The sequence below is a fragment of the Pongo abelii genome, chromosome 5, assembly GCF_028885655.2.
Source record: "Pongo abelii isolate AG06213 chromosome 5, NHGRI_mPonAbe1-v2.0_pri, whole genome shotgun sequence".
In the NCBI taxonomy this organism is placed as follows: domain Eukaryota; kingdom Metazoa; phylum Chordata; class Mammalia; order Primates; family Hominidae; genus Pongo; species Pongo abelii.
This window is the reverse complement of record NC_071990.2, coordinates 32629374-32646417: the sequence shown is the minus strand read 5'-3', so window position 1 is coordinate 32646417 and position 17044 is coordinate 32629374. Positions and strand designations below refer to the sequence as shown.

Below are 17044 nucleotides of genomic sequence, written 5' to 3'. Positions count from 1 at the left end.
ATATTATTGTTCCTTTACCTCAAGTGTTTTTTCATTTCAGTCACAAGACTTCCTTATGCCGAAAAAAATGCTTAAAATATTGTCTCATGAAATTAGGGTTGCTGAGGCAGGAATAATTTCATAAAGATCTATTGGAAGCCAAATATCAGGATTGATGTAGGAAGACACACCAACGAAGCTGAGGGTGGTCCAAAGTCTGTTACAAGTTGGAATGCTTTTGTAAGGAAGTTCAGGCGGAAAGAAAGGAGCTCTTCATATTGGAGTTGCCTTTTTTCATTGGAGGGTACAATACAGAGGTTGCAAACATTGGACACAAATGACAATATATAGACTAAAATATTTCATGCACTAAACAATCAGTAAAACTTCATGATTCAGAAACAAATCCATATCCTTTTCGATGTCAGGAGGTTACATATTAATCACTACATCAGATTAGCTCAGAAGCTACATTGAAGCCGAATTACATCAACATTTGGGTGTATGAGCAGATCTGGTTATAGGTTACAGAGGTATCCTTCAATCAGACATCATCTTATGTGTAGGAAAAGGCAAGGACTATGATTGCTTATCTTTTAAGGAGTAGAGTGACTCAGGCAAGAGAGATGGGAGGCCGTGTGCTCAATCTTGTTTTGTCTTTGAAGCATCTTTCTGGAGAGCTGCAGGTCATCACAGAATCAGGGGCTTTATGAAAGTATGCTAGCAAGCCGAAATGAGCAAGCAAGGCTTCTTACATTTGCTACATTGTCTCACAATATAACACGTTAGGTAAAGGGCTGGATGTGACCAATAATTGCAGAGAAATGGAGCCAAGCCCATTTCATTGACTGTGCAGGGGTTGATGTGGATTCTCTGCTAAGACTGCATAACCAATGGAAGCCATGGAGTATGCCGGGTGTGTCACAGCCTCACTTAGGCGCAGGGTTTCCTTGTGTTTGTTCCAGGGAGAATGGTGGATTTTCCAGGGTACAGTCTGTCTGGTGCAGTTGCCTCCTTCCTATTCATCCTGCTGACAATGAAGCAGTCAGGTAGGATTCCCTTCTCCCTTTACTGTATAGTCTAATGTCCCAGTGAGCTAGTCTGGGTCCAAAGGTCTAGAACAACATCTAAGAGTGTAAGTCTGGGGCCAAGGCACCTGTATCCAAAAAGGAACTCCTCACTTTTGAGGAGCTCCTCCACTCCCAGCAGCTCCTCCACTCCTAACTGAGTCACCTTTGGAAAGTTACTTGAGCACCTCATACCTTAGTTCTTTCATCTTTTTAATGAGAATAACAGCAGTAACTACATTTCAGAGGCCAGCACAGGCTTTAGGATTAAATGAGACATTAAAAGCACTTGAATCCGTGGTTGTACCACGTTAAATTATTAATTCACTCTAGTACTTTGGGGTCAAGAAATGCAGCTGCTTCTTACCATAAATTAAGCTGCAATAAAAAAAAAAATACTTGGAAATAAGAAATTAGAAGACCTCCAAGAAATGGACTTGGAAATCTCACTAGCTGAATTTTGACAGTCAAAATGTTGCACCTTGAAAAATAATTATTTAAAAATTCAGTGTCAAACAAAAAAACAGTGTCAGAAGGAGATGTCAGAGCCCTAAGGAAAATGCAGCATGGAATGTGGGAAAAAACACTGGACAGAGCGTCAGAGGGCGCAGGCTCTGCCTCGGCACCGCAGAGCTAGTGTGTCTGCCTCGGCGCTGCAGTGCTGGTGTGATGTGATGAGGCTGCTGGCTTCTCCGCGCTTACGCTGCAGCTCCCTACCCTGTAACAGTCAATCTGAAGGAATGTCTTCAGTTCTAGCTTCATATTTAGACTTCATCAATGAAGAATACAAGCAGATCTCCACTTAGGCTCTTTAGCCACCTTTTGAGCAGCATCTATTTGATACCCAGCAGCAGCTAAGTAGGGTGAGGTTCTTCCTAGCAGGATTGGATCTGCACAGAGAAAGAGCAAATGGCCCCGAAGCATTTAGGATGAGAAAGAACATATCATACATGACATAAAATGATCAAATATAACATAAATAACTGTTAAACATCTCTTCAATTTGCAGATAACAAGGAAGAGATCAGACATGTCTTAGAATTTGTTTGGAAGACCCAAAAATCTCTAGACAAACCAGTGTCCTTAATCCAGCACAAAATGTGCTTGTGAAAACTGCATTGTACATAGTCCCAGTAATTGGCCTCCTGCCGACTCCAGACAAAAACAAACAAACAAACAAACAAAAAAACAAAAAACAGTTTCATATCTAAGAGAAGAGGAATCCTGAAAAGCTAAAAAAGCTAATAAATGGATTTATTACCTAAACTTTAGGAAAATAAAATGTTAATAACAAGAATAAGGTTTCCAATTTAAAAACTCAATTTACATGAGAATAAATGACTCAATTTACATGAGTAATAAATAATTTACTTGAGAATAAAAACAACCCAGGTATGGTGGTGTTAATATCTTAAAGATGAAGAAATAGGACTTCAAATCTCAAAATCTTACCAAGAGTAATAGATTTGCCACCAAATCACATAGCTGGTAGGTGACAGACAGCAACCTCACCCACATTTTTTAACTGCATTTGTTTTCAGTACACAAAATTGACTCTGTAACAAATAGATGTGCAAATCATCAGGCTGGATTTCTCTAAAGCATTAAACATATATCTCTCCCTCTTCTAGTTGCCTCCATTTTAACAGGCTGGACACCCCAAAGCATGCATATGATTTTCTGTTTGGCATTTCCTCTTTCCTCTTTTTCACTTATTTTATAGAAGACTTTAGAGTCACTGGACCTGCTCAACCTATCCTGGCCAGGGTTAGGGAAGATGCCCTGTTAACCTGCCAGCTGCTCCCCAAGAGGACCGCAATGCACATGGAGGTGAGGTGGTACCACTCAGAGCCCAGCACACCTGTGTTTGCGCACAGGGATGGAGTGGAGGTGACTGAGATGCAGATGGAGGAGTACAGAGGCCAGGTAGAGTGGATAGAGAATGACATTGCAAAAGGAAGTGTGGCACTGAAGATACACAACATCCAGCCCTCCAACAATGGACAATACTGGTGCCATTTCCAGGATGGGAACTATTGTGGAGAAACAAGCTTGCTGCTCAAAGTAGCAGGTGAATATCTGGGGAAAGACACAGGGTCTCAAGAGTCAGAGATATATTAATTTGTGGTAAGCTTTTTGACAGTTGAGGAATTCCTTTTGAATCATCAAGGTAATTCCTAATGCTTAGTCCTCTACCCTGATTGATTTAAAAATAAGTGGTTCTGGAGTCTTCAAAGCAAGCTTAGTGTTAAAATATTTTCCCAGATTTAATTTGCACAGTTTTGACTGTTCTTGTGGATTATTTGAAATCCATGACATGCAGTCTTTAGCAATTTTGCTGAGACACATATTTGTGCTACCTAAGGCTGGTGCGCAAGAGCAAACCAATTGCTGCGTGAGTGAACCCATCTGACGTCCCCGCATCTGTATCTCAGGGCATTGGTTGTTCTCTACCCAATCCCATCTATGCAGAAACTGAGACATGAAAATGTTCTTTCCTTGTGAAATGCCCTTAGTTAGAAAGCTAGCAACGAGACTGAAGAGGCTAAGAATGTTGTGCTTTGGAGATTGTCATATACTAGTGTTCAATGAATTGGGGACTCACAGATGCTTCTGACACACCCACTGTAAATGGGAAGGTTCTTCAGATTGCTGTTGTATTAGATAAGCAGGAAGGGGTAGGGAGGAAGGGGACAACTGAAGAATGGATCTGTCTTATGAAAAGTAAACTATCATATGATTCCCTGACAGGGCTAACTCCTCCATGCTCTAAAGAGAAAATCAAGTAAATCCAATTACTAAGGTAAATGGGGAAAATCGTTCTCTGGAGATGTTAATGTCTCCAGCTGATACTGCTTCCTCCTTTACTTCCCTGGGAGGCTGTTTCCTAATAACTTTTTTTTTCTTAACATCCATTACTGTTATTATGTTCAAGGTGATTCAAAATGGATAGAGGAATACATATATTTCTGACATGGGGGGACAGGGAATGTACTGATGTATTTCAATATCAGGAACATTTACAAATGAGTCACACATTTTCTAAGGCTCCAAGGGAAGGGGGCGGGTCTCTCCTTTACCAGCAAGTGATTAAAACAGAATTCCCATTTATGAAAAATATAGTCCCCTTAGTTTGGATTTGGGAGTTTCATGTTAAATAGAGAAAAAAAAATTCATGACTTCATAAATTGTTCTAAACTAGGATTTCTCAAAACCATCTTACCCATTGAATAGAATGTTTAGCTACAAATAATTCCTCATGGAGATTCGCATTTAACATGCTCCCGTTTATCCACTTGCTTCCAAAGATCACAGCCACCAGCAAAAGATGCAGGAAGAACAGGCCCCAGAGGAGTGATTTCTGACTTTATGTTAAATATTCAGTCTAAATTGGAGTTCGAGACATCATCTAAAATGTCAATGTGCCCGATACAGATATTTTTAAGATGAAAAAGGCAGAGTTCATGGCACAGAGGAATTAAAGAATAAATTACACCACATCTCCGTCTGCAGTGCTAGAGGTGTTGCAAAATGTCATGATGTCCCCCTTCTCTGATTCCCCTTTCTGGATCTGGAGAAAAGTACCGGTCAGATGCTAAAATGTAAAGACCCAGACTGGGGAACAAAGAGAGTGTATCTGAACTCAGATTTGAATGGGGAGACTGAGGTCGACTTTCTGCTCCTCAGACTCCTGAACTCCAGCCATCTTCCTGTGAGCAACATCACTGGGCTCTCAGCCTCTGTGATTTCTGCCTCTGTGGGATCTGGGTGTCAGAGCTGTGGCTTCCCTCTGCAGGTCTGGGGTCTGCCCCTAACATCCACATGGAGGGACCTGGGGAAAGTGGAGTCCAGCTTGTGTGCACTACAAGGGGCTGGTTCCCAGAGCCCCAGGTGTATTGGGAAGACATCCAGGGAGAGAAGCTGCTGGCCGTGTCTGAGCGTCACATCCAAGATGAAGATGGCCTGTTCTATGTAGAAGCCACCCCTGTGGTCAGGAACGCTTCTGCAGAGTCTGTGTCCTGCTTCGTCCACAACCCTGTCCTCACTGAGGAGAAGGGGTCGGTCATCAGCCTCCCAGGTCAGTGCTCTGCCTCTAGGACCAACATGCTCAGATCAGCAGGAGAGGTCCCAGGGACTGCACCACAGCACCTCGTATTTTTATCAAGAGACATTATCTATCATATTGAAAGCTATAAAACATTTATGACTGGAAATATATGCACTACATTTTACTTGAATAGCTGTTATGGCGCTTCCGTTATTTTTGAGTTCTACCCTTCCTTCTGCATTGATTGTTTTTACTCACAAGTATTCATTGCATTGTAAAGAAAATAAAGCTATATTTCTTCAACTGAAATGTTTTCCTATGCTATCTTGTGCTGATTACTTCTAGAAATCTATCATATGAAGATAATCAGAGATGTAGACAACTATTTGCATAATAGAATATTAATTATGACCTTATTTATAAACAGCAGCAAAAACAACCAATCCCCCAATACAACAGTACAGTGTGGAATCTTGTCTTACTATACATTATAGCATTAATGAAAAAGGATATTTTTAAATAATTTTAATGGTTGAAAAATATCCTCATGATGCACTATTCAATGATAAACATGACATCTACCTATAAATTGACATTTCCAATCACATAAAAGTTATTGGCCTTAAATAACTTATAACTGCACTAAAACTTTCAGGATACCCTCCACATTTGGATATAAGTATACAGTTATTCCTATAAATGGATAGATTAAAAAAACTTTAAAGTTAATGTTATATTTTAATTTTAAATGAAGCTGATTATATATTACTTATAATTAGTCTCTCCACTTTGTAGTTATAGGTGGTACTGTTTATGTCCATATAATTTTGTACTTTTTGTGTATCTATAAAAGGAACATATGTTATTTTCATAGCTGATAGCTAAGTATTTATGCTGTAAATATCAGAAGAAACCAACAGAATCATGGGGAGATAGAAATGACAGCATTTTTGTTGTGCAGAGAAAAGGAAAAGCTGTATCATTGGGTAATCTGTGGGAAAGAATCAGTATTTTTCTGCATTTCTTTTTTTAATGAATTGAGCTTTCTTATATAATGTATAAATTGCTTTCTTTTTTAAAAAATAGTTTCTGTCCTTTCCCTTACACCAAATTCCTTAATATGTTATTCTTGTTCTTTTTCCAGAGAAACTCCAGACTGAGCTGGGTAAGTACGAGGTGCTGGCACACACCTGTGGAGGGAGCCTCTGCCCTCCCCAGCAGAGGGAGGGGAGCTACCACAAGACCATGTGACCCAGAGGAGAAACTGAGGCATGATTTTACCAGGTCTTATGTTCATTAAATACCAGATGAGACCAGCAAAGTAATGGCCTCATTCAACGAGGTTTCAGCTGTGTTACCTGACACTTTGGGGGCTCATGGAGATTCCAGTGAGCATCAGATGGACACCTATAGGGAGCATGGCATCATCTCTGCTCTATGTGTTGAGGGGAAAGGGAGCTGCCTCAGAGTGTGTGGGGGATGACAGCAGACAGCTGGCCGGGGCCTGGAGGCCCTTTGAAAACATTTCAAGTGTGAACAAGGGCAGCATCGTTATGACAACCTGGGTTGCACCCAGCACCTCCCTGCTCAACTCTGCTATGGGGTCCTGCACCTGCTCCTCACCCCAGTAGACCCCTAAGCTAATCACTATTGGGAGGGAGGTGTTACTTTCTGAGTGCAACCTGGGATCCTGTGAGTGTGGCAATTTTTTGTTTTTTTTTTTTTTTTGAGACGGAGTCTCGCTCTGTCGCCCAGGCTGGAGTGCAGTGGCGCGATCTCGGCTCACTGCAAGCTCCGCCTCCCGGGTTCAGGCCGTTCTCCTGCCTCAGCCTCCCAAGTAGCTGAGACTACAGGTGCCCGCTACCACGCCCGGCAATTTTTTTTTTTTTTTTTTTTTTTTTTGTATTTTTTAGTAGAGGCAGGGCTTCACTGTGTTAGCCAGGATGGTCTCGATCTCCTGACCTCGTGATCCCCCCACCTCAGCCTCTCAAAGTGCTGGGATGACAGGCGTGAGCCACCATGTGGGGCCTTTTTTTGTTGTTTTTTTTGAGACGGAGTCTCGCTGTCGCCCAGGCTGGAGTGCAATGGCGCCATCTTGCCTCACCGCAACCTCAGTCTCCTGGATTCAAGCGATTCTCCTGCCTCAGCCTCCTGAGTAGCTGGGGCTACAGGCACGCACCACCCCACCCAGCTAATTTTTTTTTTTTTTTTTTAGTAGAGACGGGGTTTCACCATGTTGGCCAGGATGGTCTTAATCTCCTGACCTCGTGATCTGCCAGCCTCGGCCTCCCAAAGGGCTGGGATTACATGCATGAGCCACTGCACCCAGCCTAATTTTTGTTTTTTAAATCTTGGAGTTGGACTGAGGGTATTATTTTGCTGTACCTGAGATAAGTGGTTTAAAACATAACCAGCTGATGTCTGAGCCCCTTTGAGTTTCCCATTTACCTCCTTACTAGCTCCCTCCTTTGTATGGCCTCTTCTCTCAGCCGAAGGCAACCAGCCTGCCTCCCTGCCTAGGTGCATAGAACGTGGATCCCTTATGTCTTCTTTCCATCAATACCTTGCTCTCCATCAAGTCACCTGCTCCAGGAATGTGTGTCCATGTGTGTGCTTTAGGTGAGCTTAAGCACACCTTTCAGCCCACAAAAGAGTTTTTGAGGAAAATCAGGGTAACAAACACAACCCAATCTCTACTAGAGTCTACTATGGTACCTTCAACCCCATTAGGCCATAAACATAAAGGGAAGGGTCCCTGGAAGGCACAAAGTAACTCCACAATCTGAGGAGAGACACACACCTGTGTACCTTACCCTTCTGAGATCAGGAAGTCAAGCTAGTGTTTGGGGCAGGTTCATACAAGTCTGTCTCTCAAGAAGGTTTTAGGGGAAGAGTCACTCCTCTGAGTTCTCTGAGATCCACTGGAGACCCAGCACACAAAATACAACCCCATGTTCTGTTGTTCCTAAGTCATGGTGACCTTCCGGGGCCACAATTAACCAAGGTGGAAAGATGGAGCTTCCCTTTGCTTCCTGTCAGGTGGGAGAGGAGGGCTCTGGGCACGGAAGCTCTGCAGTTGCGCTCTGGTGATGGGACACCCAGCTCTCTATGGAAGTCCTAAGACTGAAATCGCTGCTCGTAGTCTTACAAAAAATGTTTTCCATTTATAAAAATAATCGTTTTTTAAAATATTAATTGTATGCCAGGCATGATGCTGAATGTGTTATGGGAATTATTTCATTTTTTCTTACAATAATTATAAAGTTTAATTGCTTTATCCTCATTTTACAGCTAAGAAACAATCTTAGAGACATACATGGTTTGCCAAAAATCATGAAGAAATGGTCATGTTTACCTTCTAATCTACATCTATCTAACTTAAGAGTGCAAGTCCTTAATTACTTATGCGTGACTTTGTCAGCTCATTCATCTCTATTTTTCTCATCTTTAAAGTGAACAGGTTGAATTTAATCTCTAATATAGTGTCCAGTTCTAAGAGATTAGATATAACTTAGCATATTTGAGAAATGAGATAGTGCATTAATTGAATATGCTGATCTAAAGAGGATTATGTGGTATGATGATGAGATTATCAGGTTTCAAGGAATCAGTGTATAATTCAGTGTACTTCACACTCCAGAAGGGATTTAATTTTTCAATGGATGTTCAGAAGGCATTTCAGAACATACATACAATAACCAAAACAAAACAAAGCAATACATTTCAGCACAAAATTGTCTGGAAGGCTGTGTACAAAACCATATAGAAAAAGGAGGTTAACTACTGCATGTTCACACTTAGAAGTGGGAGCTGATTGATGAGAACACATGGATGCATGGCAGGGAACAACACACACTGGACACCTGTTGGGGGATCGGGGGAGGGAGAGCATCAGGAAGAATAGTTAATGGATGCTGGACTTAACACCTGAGTGATGGGATGACCTGTGCAGTAAGCCACCATGGCACACGTTTACCTATGTAACAAACCTGCACATCCTGCACATGTACCCCGGAACTTAAAATTGAAAGAAAAAAAAAGTGGGTTAGGCATAGTGGCTCCCAAGGAGCTCGTATTCTAGTAGAACATCAATTATTAACAAACAGGGCTGAGTGATTTTTCTAGCACTTTAAACTTTAGTTTTACTTGGATTCTGGACAAAAGGAGTTTTGTCTGTATCTATAATGCATCAAATTAGTTGAATCTCCATACTTACATTTTGCTTCCTTCAGTCTCCATTGAAGTCAATTTTAGCTCTTAATTACCTATGTCAGGCAGGGCAAGCCAGTTTAAGATCTGATATGTGCCACAGGTCACGGACAGGGAATAAAATCCTCATATGGATAAAGGAGATGAGGAACAGTCTGTTTTATTAAGTAATTTACTGTAAGACATGTGGATGCAGAAACAGCCCCAAACTAATCCCTAGTCCATTTTTTCTGATTCTTGTCTTCAGACTTTAATAGATACATAGGAGAGGAAAATAATTTGTTTTAGGTAAAATTACAGGACAAAGCAAACAAATTGCTGGAAATAACTGGGAGTCCTATTACCTGGAATGGAAGGTAATAATCTGAAAATTCGAATTGTGTTGACAGTGACTTTCCTTTCTACAAAGGTAGCTGGCAGTTTTTGGCCAATGACATAATGGGATGTTAACGCCCTTGGCCAGTGACTCTATGCAGAGAACCTACAATTTTATGCTTGTGTTTCTATTATAAATGATCACACCTTATGCAAAACCATTCTTATCATTTAATAGAAAAGGATGACAGTTAATTTAGAATAGAGAAAAAATGGCATGGGCAGGGCCTGATGAGAATGGAAAATATAACATAGCTTGGGCTCAGGAAAGCCCTCAGAGAACATTTCCCCACTTTGCACAGTGGGAGAATTAGACCCCTTTTTTACATTCATCATTGTTCCACAATTTGTACTTTGCCGACTTCCCCAATTATTGATCTTAAAATGTTAATCTTAGTTTTCAAAATTATTTGAGGACATTCAATTGGTGTGTGTCTATAACTCCACCTATGTGGAACATTGGGGAAATAAAATATAGTGGCTGGATCAGACTTACAAGGTACTATAAAGACTACCTAGAGGAAAGCTTCTTCAAATATCATTACCAAAAGTCCACATGAGACACGTTTTTAAACCCCTCCCTATTACCACATCAGAGGGTGGGGATGGCTCCAACGCCTTCAAGTCTCACAGGTCTGTGCGCCTCTGCTCACACTGCGGGGTCTTCCAGGCACTTAATGCAAACTATTTTGTTCAACTCTGAAACATTATGATTTTGGTAGTTGTATAGCAAATTTATAGTTTAAGAAACTGAGGCATTAAGAAGTAGTTTAAGGCAGATTAAGAAGTAGTTTAAAATCATACAGAATCTAAGTGTTAGAAGAAAAACTTTAGACAGACTAAATTTAGCAGAGTCTAACTGAGCAAAGGATGACTCACAAACAAGGCATCCTTCAGAATCAGAACGGTTTCAGAGAAGTCAAAGCAGCAATTTGGTCAGACAGCATTTATGGACAGAAAATGGAAATGAGGTACAGAAAACAGAAGTGAGGTCAGAGACAGCTCTACTGGTTGCAGCCTGGCGTTTGCCGATTTGAACAGGGTTTCAACAGTTGGCTGCCTGCAACTAACAGAAGTGCAGCAGCTGCTACTCAGCTATTTATTACAAAAGTGTACTCCTAAGTTAGGCTTAGCTCCTAAGTTAGGCTTATTCATAAAATTATTTTTCAATTAAAATTCTCAGAATAAAATGAGCAATTTATAAATTTGGCCCCAGGATGCCTCTGTACCTGAGTGCTTATGTAACAAACTGCAACCTAAGTTAGGCTTTCAGTAGCTGATGTACTAAGTTAAATTGCAGTTTGTTACATAAGGAGTCAGGTACAGAGGCATCTGGGGCCAAATTTATAAACTGTTCACTTTATTCTGGGTGTTTTGTTTGTTTGTTTGCTTGTTTGTTTGTTTTTAGACAAAGTCTTGCTTTGTCACCCAGCCTGGAGTGCAATGGCATCATCTCGGCTCACTGCAACCTCTGCCTCCGAGGTTCAAGCAATTCTTCCACCTCAGCCTCCTGAGTAGCTGGGATTACAGGCACCCACCATCACGCCCAGCTAATTTTTGTATTTTTGTAGAGACGGGATTTCACCATGTTGGCCAGGCTGGTCTTGAACTCCTGACCTCTGGTGATCCACCCGCTTCGGCCTCCCAAAGTGCTGGGATTATAGATTTGAGCCACCATGCCCAGCCTATTCTGGGAGTTTTAATTGCAAAATTATTTTATTATTAGTCTGTAAACTGAAAAAAATACAGGTAGAAGCAGGTAGGGATTCAATTACTATTTTACTCAGACTGACACACATCATGGAATGATTACTCCTTAAAGAAGAGCAACCTCTATTCTGAGTCCATGAAACCCCCATCTCACCTAAGGATGACCCCGAGCCTCACAGCAACCCTGGGATGCTCATGGTTTCTGAACTCCAATGGAGCTGTTCTTAGAGATGACATTATTGGTTCCAGTTTGATTCTTTCATTGTGTTTTGTCCACTCTATTTAACAGCTTCTTTAAAAGTGATTGGACCTTCCTAGGCCATCCTTGTCAGAGTGGGAGAAGATATACAGCTAACCTGTTACCTGTCCCCCAAGGCGAATGCACAGAGCGTGGAGGTGAGGTGGGTCCGATCCCACTGTTACCCTGTCGTGCATGTGTATATGGATGGGGACCATGTGGCTGGAGAGCAGACGGCAGAGTACAGAGGGAGGCCTGTGCTGGTGAGTGACGCCATTGACGAGGGCAGACTGACCCTGCAGATACTCAGTGCCAGACCTTTGGACGACGGGCAGTACCGCTGCCTTTTTGAAAAAGATGATGTCTACCAGGAGGCCAGTTTGGATCTGAAGGTGGTAGGTAAGAATTCTAGACAGATATTTTGTGTTCAATACCTGCTCCTACCACTTTAATATGCTAGTTCCTGGACAATTTCTCTGACATTTGAAATTTTCTTAATGCTCATTCATCATCAAATTTATATCAAATCCTCCAGTGTGTGAAACTGTCATAGTTACTTAAAATCCACAAACTCAAATGGATGAAATGTAATTATTTGGGCATAGAACTTGTATCTTCTCCAGTATCTTCAAAAATTGACCACATCTTTAAGGAAATTTGAGTATCTTACTACATATTTTACAAAAGACTCATTGTTTCACAGTGTGTTATTAGAATTCTGGGAAATGCAATAAAATTCTAGAAACTGTAATCATCTGAAGACTAAACTGGATCCAGTGTGTAAACCAAAATTATAAATATTGACAGCTTTGGCAGGGACAGGGGAGGAAAGATGAAATCACTCCCTGCAGCATCATTTCCCACTGTCCGTGTGTGTGAGAATTGAAACGTCCAAGGTTAGCAGATGCCATTGAGTACATAAGGCCCAAGTCTTGGATATGCTACGTGTTTCTCCCAATGGATTTTGATTCTAAATTAATAAACACATTTAGCCACGGGAGCGCATGTTGAGAAGTTTCATGAGCCTCGTATTTTCTGCCATTGGACGTAGATATTTATAAGATTTCAATTTTTGAGAATATCCTCCTACTCCCTATTTTAATCCTGTCCATGTGACCCACGCCCTGGCCAGAGTTATTTTGTTCTCAGGGACAGAATCAATGTTGGATTTGAACATTTACCTTACCTCTCAATCATCCCAGAATGATTTAGGAATACAAAGAATAAAAATAAGCAAACAAACAAAATAAGAAAATGCTCCAGCCAGCCTCATCCCTAAGTGGAGTGCAATCCCCCTTAAGCTTTTCTCCCTTCCCCAAGCCCTCCACATCCCCTTCTTTCCTCCCAGTGAAGCTGCTGCCCACTCATCCGCTTGAAAGGACTCCAGGCTTTGGTTCCTTTTTCTCTGTCCCCAGGTCTGGGTTCTTCCCCACTGATCACTGTGGAGGGACAAGAAGATGGAGAAATGCAGCTGATGTGCTCCTCAGATGGGTGGTTCCCACAGCCCCACGTGCAGTGGAGGGACATGGAAGGAAAGATGATACCATCATCTTCCGAGGCCCTGACTCAAGGCAGCCATGGGCTGTTCCACGTGGAGACATTGCTAAGGGTCACAGACATCTCCGCTGTGGATGTCACTTGTTCCATCAGCATCCCCTTTTTGGGCGAGGAGAAAATCACAACTTTTTCTCTCTCAGGTTGGTGATTCCTTTATGTTCCTTCAGGTTTGGAAAATAAATATGAAGACCAACTCAGACTTACTCATTGTGTTGCTCTTCTTCCTTTTTGATTTTTATTTGCTGCTCTCTGACGACGTCTCCTGCTGTCCTCTGCAAAACTGGTTTTCAGGACACCCAGGGATTCTACTCCTCTGAGATTCTCTCTGACACCCTGAACTAGTGCCCTGCAATGTATTCATCACGGGACACACACTAAATTCTTGTAAATGACCCTGTCTTCACTCTCTCTATAGATTCTCTTCTTCTGATGTGAAAACAATTACAGAACTTTGTGTTTTCCCCCTCATGGGGGATTTTCTTCTGGATTAGAAACTGATTTTTATTAATACCATCTTCATGGTTGCGGCTTGAGTAATTTTATCCTTTTTCCTCCTCAAGTCACTCCAGTGAGTAATTTTATCCTTTTTCCTCCTCAAGTCACTCCAGTGAGTAATCTTATCCTTTCCTCCTCAAGTCACTCCAGTGATTGCGTGATATAGTTGGAAGAGAGAAGGGAAAACAACTTGTCTGTGCATGTGTACATTTCTGAGACGAGCAAACACGAAATACTTGCATTCTCTCCTCTGCATCTCCAGAGCAGGGAGGAGCAGGCCAACTGCCTCCTGGGAGGCCAAATTCTCTCCCTTCTCTCCAGCCTAGAAGCTGCTCAGATGAAAAGCATAATCTTAATATTGTCCCAGTTTCACAGTTTCAAGGGATTCTTGGGTTTCCATTTTAGAGTCCAGGATGACGTTTTTGTGGAAAACACTGCTTGTTTGGGGATTGCTTCTTGCTGTGGCTGTAGGCCTGCTCAGGAAGAGTTGCTGAAAGAGGTAAGTCAGGGAAACAGAAACAGCGGAGCACACTGCAGTAGGAACCGTACTGCGTACTTCCCGAGCCTCCCTTTTCACAAGTCACCTATGGGAGGCAGTCAGTGAATATCCAGTAACTAAGGAAATGTGAGAAACAGGAAAGCCCAGGGCTTATCATGCAATCCAGGCTCAGTGATGCATGAGGTCAGTGCTTCTACTTGTAATAGACGCAAAATGATTAAAAGATAATGATTTGATTTCCTGCTGCCCATTCCCCAGTGATCTGGTTAAGGAAGAAGAAAAAAGTGAGTGGTACAGCCATCCTTGTTTTCAAGGCTGAGAGTTGAGGTTCACTGAGATTTGTTGGCATGAACAATTTCCTATGATCTTTAAAAATGTGGTGACCTACTTGGTGATTTCTGTGTTGCTGGTGACTTCTCATGTGTTAGGGAGGCTGTTTTGTGTGCTCTAGAAAGTGCTTCCACTTTAAATTTCTTATGTCTGTGAAACACTTGTCTTCCCGTTTGGCTGTTAATAGAATGAAATTATATTGATTAATTATCTGAATGGATTCTCTTTCTTTACAGTGAATGTGACATTGGCTTCAAACACAGCTCACCTGAAACTGATTTCTTCTGAACAAAACAAGAGTGTGATCCATGGACATTCAGGCAGCCAGATATCCCACAGAGATCTGATATCTGCTCTATGGGCCAGGGGGAACTCCTGTCAGGGAGCTGGTACTGAGAGGTGGAGACTGGCAACGGGGCGCGATGGGTCCCGGAGGTTGCCAAGCACATGTTGCAAGGAAAGAGTCATCTCTGGGTCACCTGACAGTGAGTTTTAGGCAATGGATTGCAAAAGAAATTAGTTCTGGGCCATCCCCTCTCTTCCAAGCCCCATCCCCTTGAAGGTGGCCCCCGAACAAGTCAGAATCCTCCTGACCGTGCCTCTGAATACCTCTCCTCTTATAACATGGTTGGCAAGTGCCCTATCTACACCTTCCCTAAAACTTCCTTCTCTGGGACTCTGCACCCCGCTTCATTCTTTGGTTCCCAAATGTAGGTTCTCTGGACATTTTTTCTGTACCCACAAGAACATCTCCAACATACCAGGAAAATAACAATCTGGGATTCTGGAAACCAGAATGATATTCTGAGTCCTGATCATTTCTCATTTCTCTAACTGCTTGAAGGGGGCTCCCATGATCATCGAAGTACCAACTCAAGGTGTTTTAATTCTACTCAGGAAAATCTGCTGGAGACTGATCTTTTCAGAGACCTATCCTGTTCCAGGTTCTCTGAGATCCAGCCTGTCAATCACAATCTGACATCTGATAATCAAGGACCCTTAGAAAATCCCATGGGAAATACAATTTATAGCCTACAGGAAGAAATGAAAGGAATAATCAAGTATTTGGTCGGTTTCTTTTTTTCTTTTTCTTTTCTTTTTTTTTTTTTTTTTTTTTCTGAGACAGAGTCTCACTCTGTCACCTAGGCTGGAGTGCAGTGGCGTGATCTCAGCTGACTGCAACCTCTGCCTCCCGGGTTCAAGAAATTCTCTTGCCTCAGTCTCATGAGTAGCTGGGATTACAGGCATGTGCCACCGTGCCTGGCCTATTTTTGTATTTTTAGTGGAGATGGGGTTTCACTTTTTTGGCCAGGCTGGTCTCAAACTTCTGGCCTCAAGTGATCCACTCGCCTCAGCCTCCCAAAGTGCTGGAATTACAGGCATGAGCCACCACACCTGCCTGATCAGTTTCTTTAAGATGGTGACAATTAATCGTCCACATAGGTGGAACTGAGAAAATTAAAAAAAAAAAACAGTTAAAAAAAGTGAGAGAAAATACAGCTGCATAAGAGGGAGAAAAATCTGATCACTAAAATATAATCTTGAAAATCTTCTGAAGTGTTGTAAAATCCCTCCTCCAGACTTTTTGAGAAAGTTAATACAGGAAATTGAGTCAGGAAAAAAATTTTAGACTTTCCGATCCAAGCAAAAAATTATGTATCATCTATATGAACATGTCAATTTTGTCGTTAGAGCAAAATAAAGTGCACAATTTAAAATTAATAATTATAAAATAAACAAATATGAGCAGTACATGTAACACAGTAAAAATATTTTAAAGTCATAATGAGTTCAAGAAGATAAACTATATGTGGAAGACAGAAGAATGTCAACAAGACTTTTGGAAAGAATGTTATGAAGTGAGGACGAAGTCCTGCCAGTGACGCTCTGCTGCTCTCCAGTATGGCCGACGTCAGAGGCAACGCGGTCCTGTGCGGATCACTCATGAACTGCACTCTGGACTTGCTCTTCTGGGCCATCATTTTTTTTTCTGTTTTTAAACTCATAAATTTAAACACATAAATGTTAGAAACTACACATTATTCTTCCACAAATGTTTGCACATTAATTTTAATAAACATTTTTTTCAATTGTGGTAAAATACATAACATGAAATAAAACTTACCCTTTAACCATTTTAAAGTGTACAGTTCTGTGGTATTGTGTACGTGACATTGCTGTGTGACTATCATCATCACTTTCTAGTTCCAGAATATTTTCATCGCCCTAAACGAAACTCCATACCCATTAAGCAGTTACTACCCATTTTTCACCCCCTACTCCCCAGGTAATCTACTTTCTGTCCCTATGAACTTTTCTATTCTGAATATTTTATATAATTGGAACCATAAAATATCTGTGTATGTGTATGTGGCTTCTTTCCCTTAGCCTAATATTTTTAGAGTTCTTCCATGTCATAGCATGTATCAGTGCTTCTTTCCTTTTTTTAAAAAAAATTAAGACATTATTTTTAAGAACAGTTTTAGATTTATAACAAAATAAAATGGAAAATCCAGAGAGCTCCTAGATCCCTCCTC

At 41.4% G+C, this 17044-nt stretch overlaps 1 protein-coding gene and 1 long non-coding RNA gene across 10 annotated transcripts in view; one reads left to right on the top strand and one right to left on the bottom strand.

The window, feature by feature from the left end:
- Window positions 1-251: 251 nt before the first annotated feature.
- The window catches only part of LOC129059915 (uncharacterized), a 185799-nt gene continuing 169006 nt past the window's right edge, over window positions 252-17044 (bottom strand). For 8 of the 9 annotated variants that reach the window (XR_010140477.1, XR_010140472.1, XR_010140478.1 and 5 more), the window contains 2 exons: window positions 14776-16508; window positions 14169-14684 (listed from right to left, as the gene is read on the bottom strand). This is a non-coding gene — a long non-coding RNA (uncharacterized LOC129059915). Of the gene's footprint in view, window positions 1937-2498; window positions 2603-13387; window positions 14685-14775; window positions 16509-17044 lie in introns of those variants that run through there. The other variant, XR_010140476.1, reaches the window with a different exon arrangement.
- On the top strand, window positions 950-14871 carry BTNL2 (butyrophilin like 2). Its single transcript, XM_024248492.3, is given in 8 exon segments — window positions 950-1028; window positions 2770-3117; window positions 4843-5124; window positions 6239-6259; window positions 11678-12025; window positions 13042-13323; window positions 14084-14177; window positions 14744-14871. Coding segments are annotated over 7 exon segments (1449 nt in total). The 3' UTR covers window positions 14173-14177; window positions 14744-14871.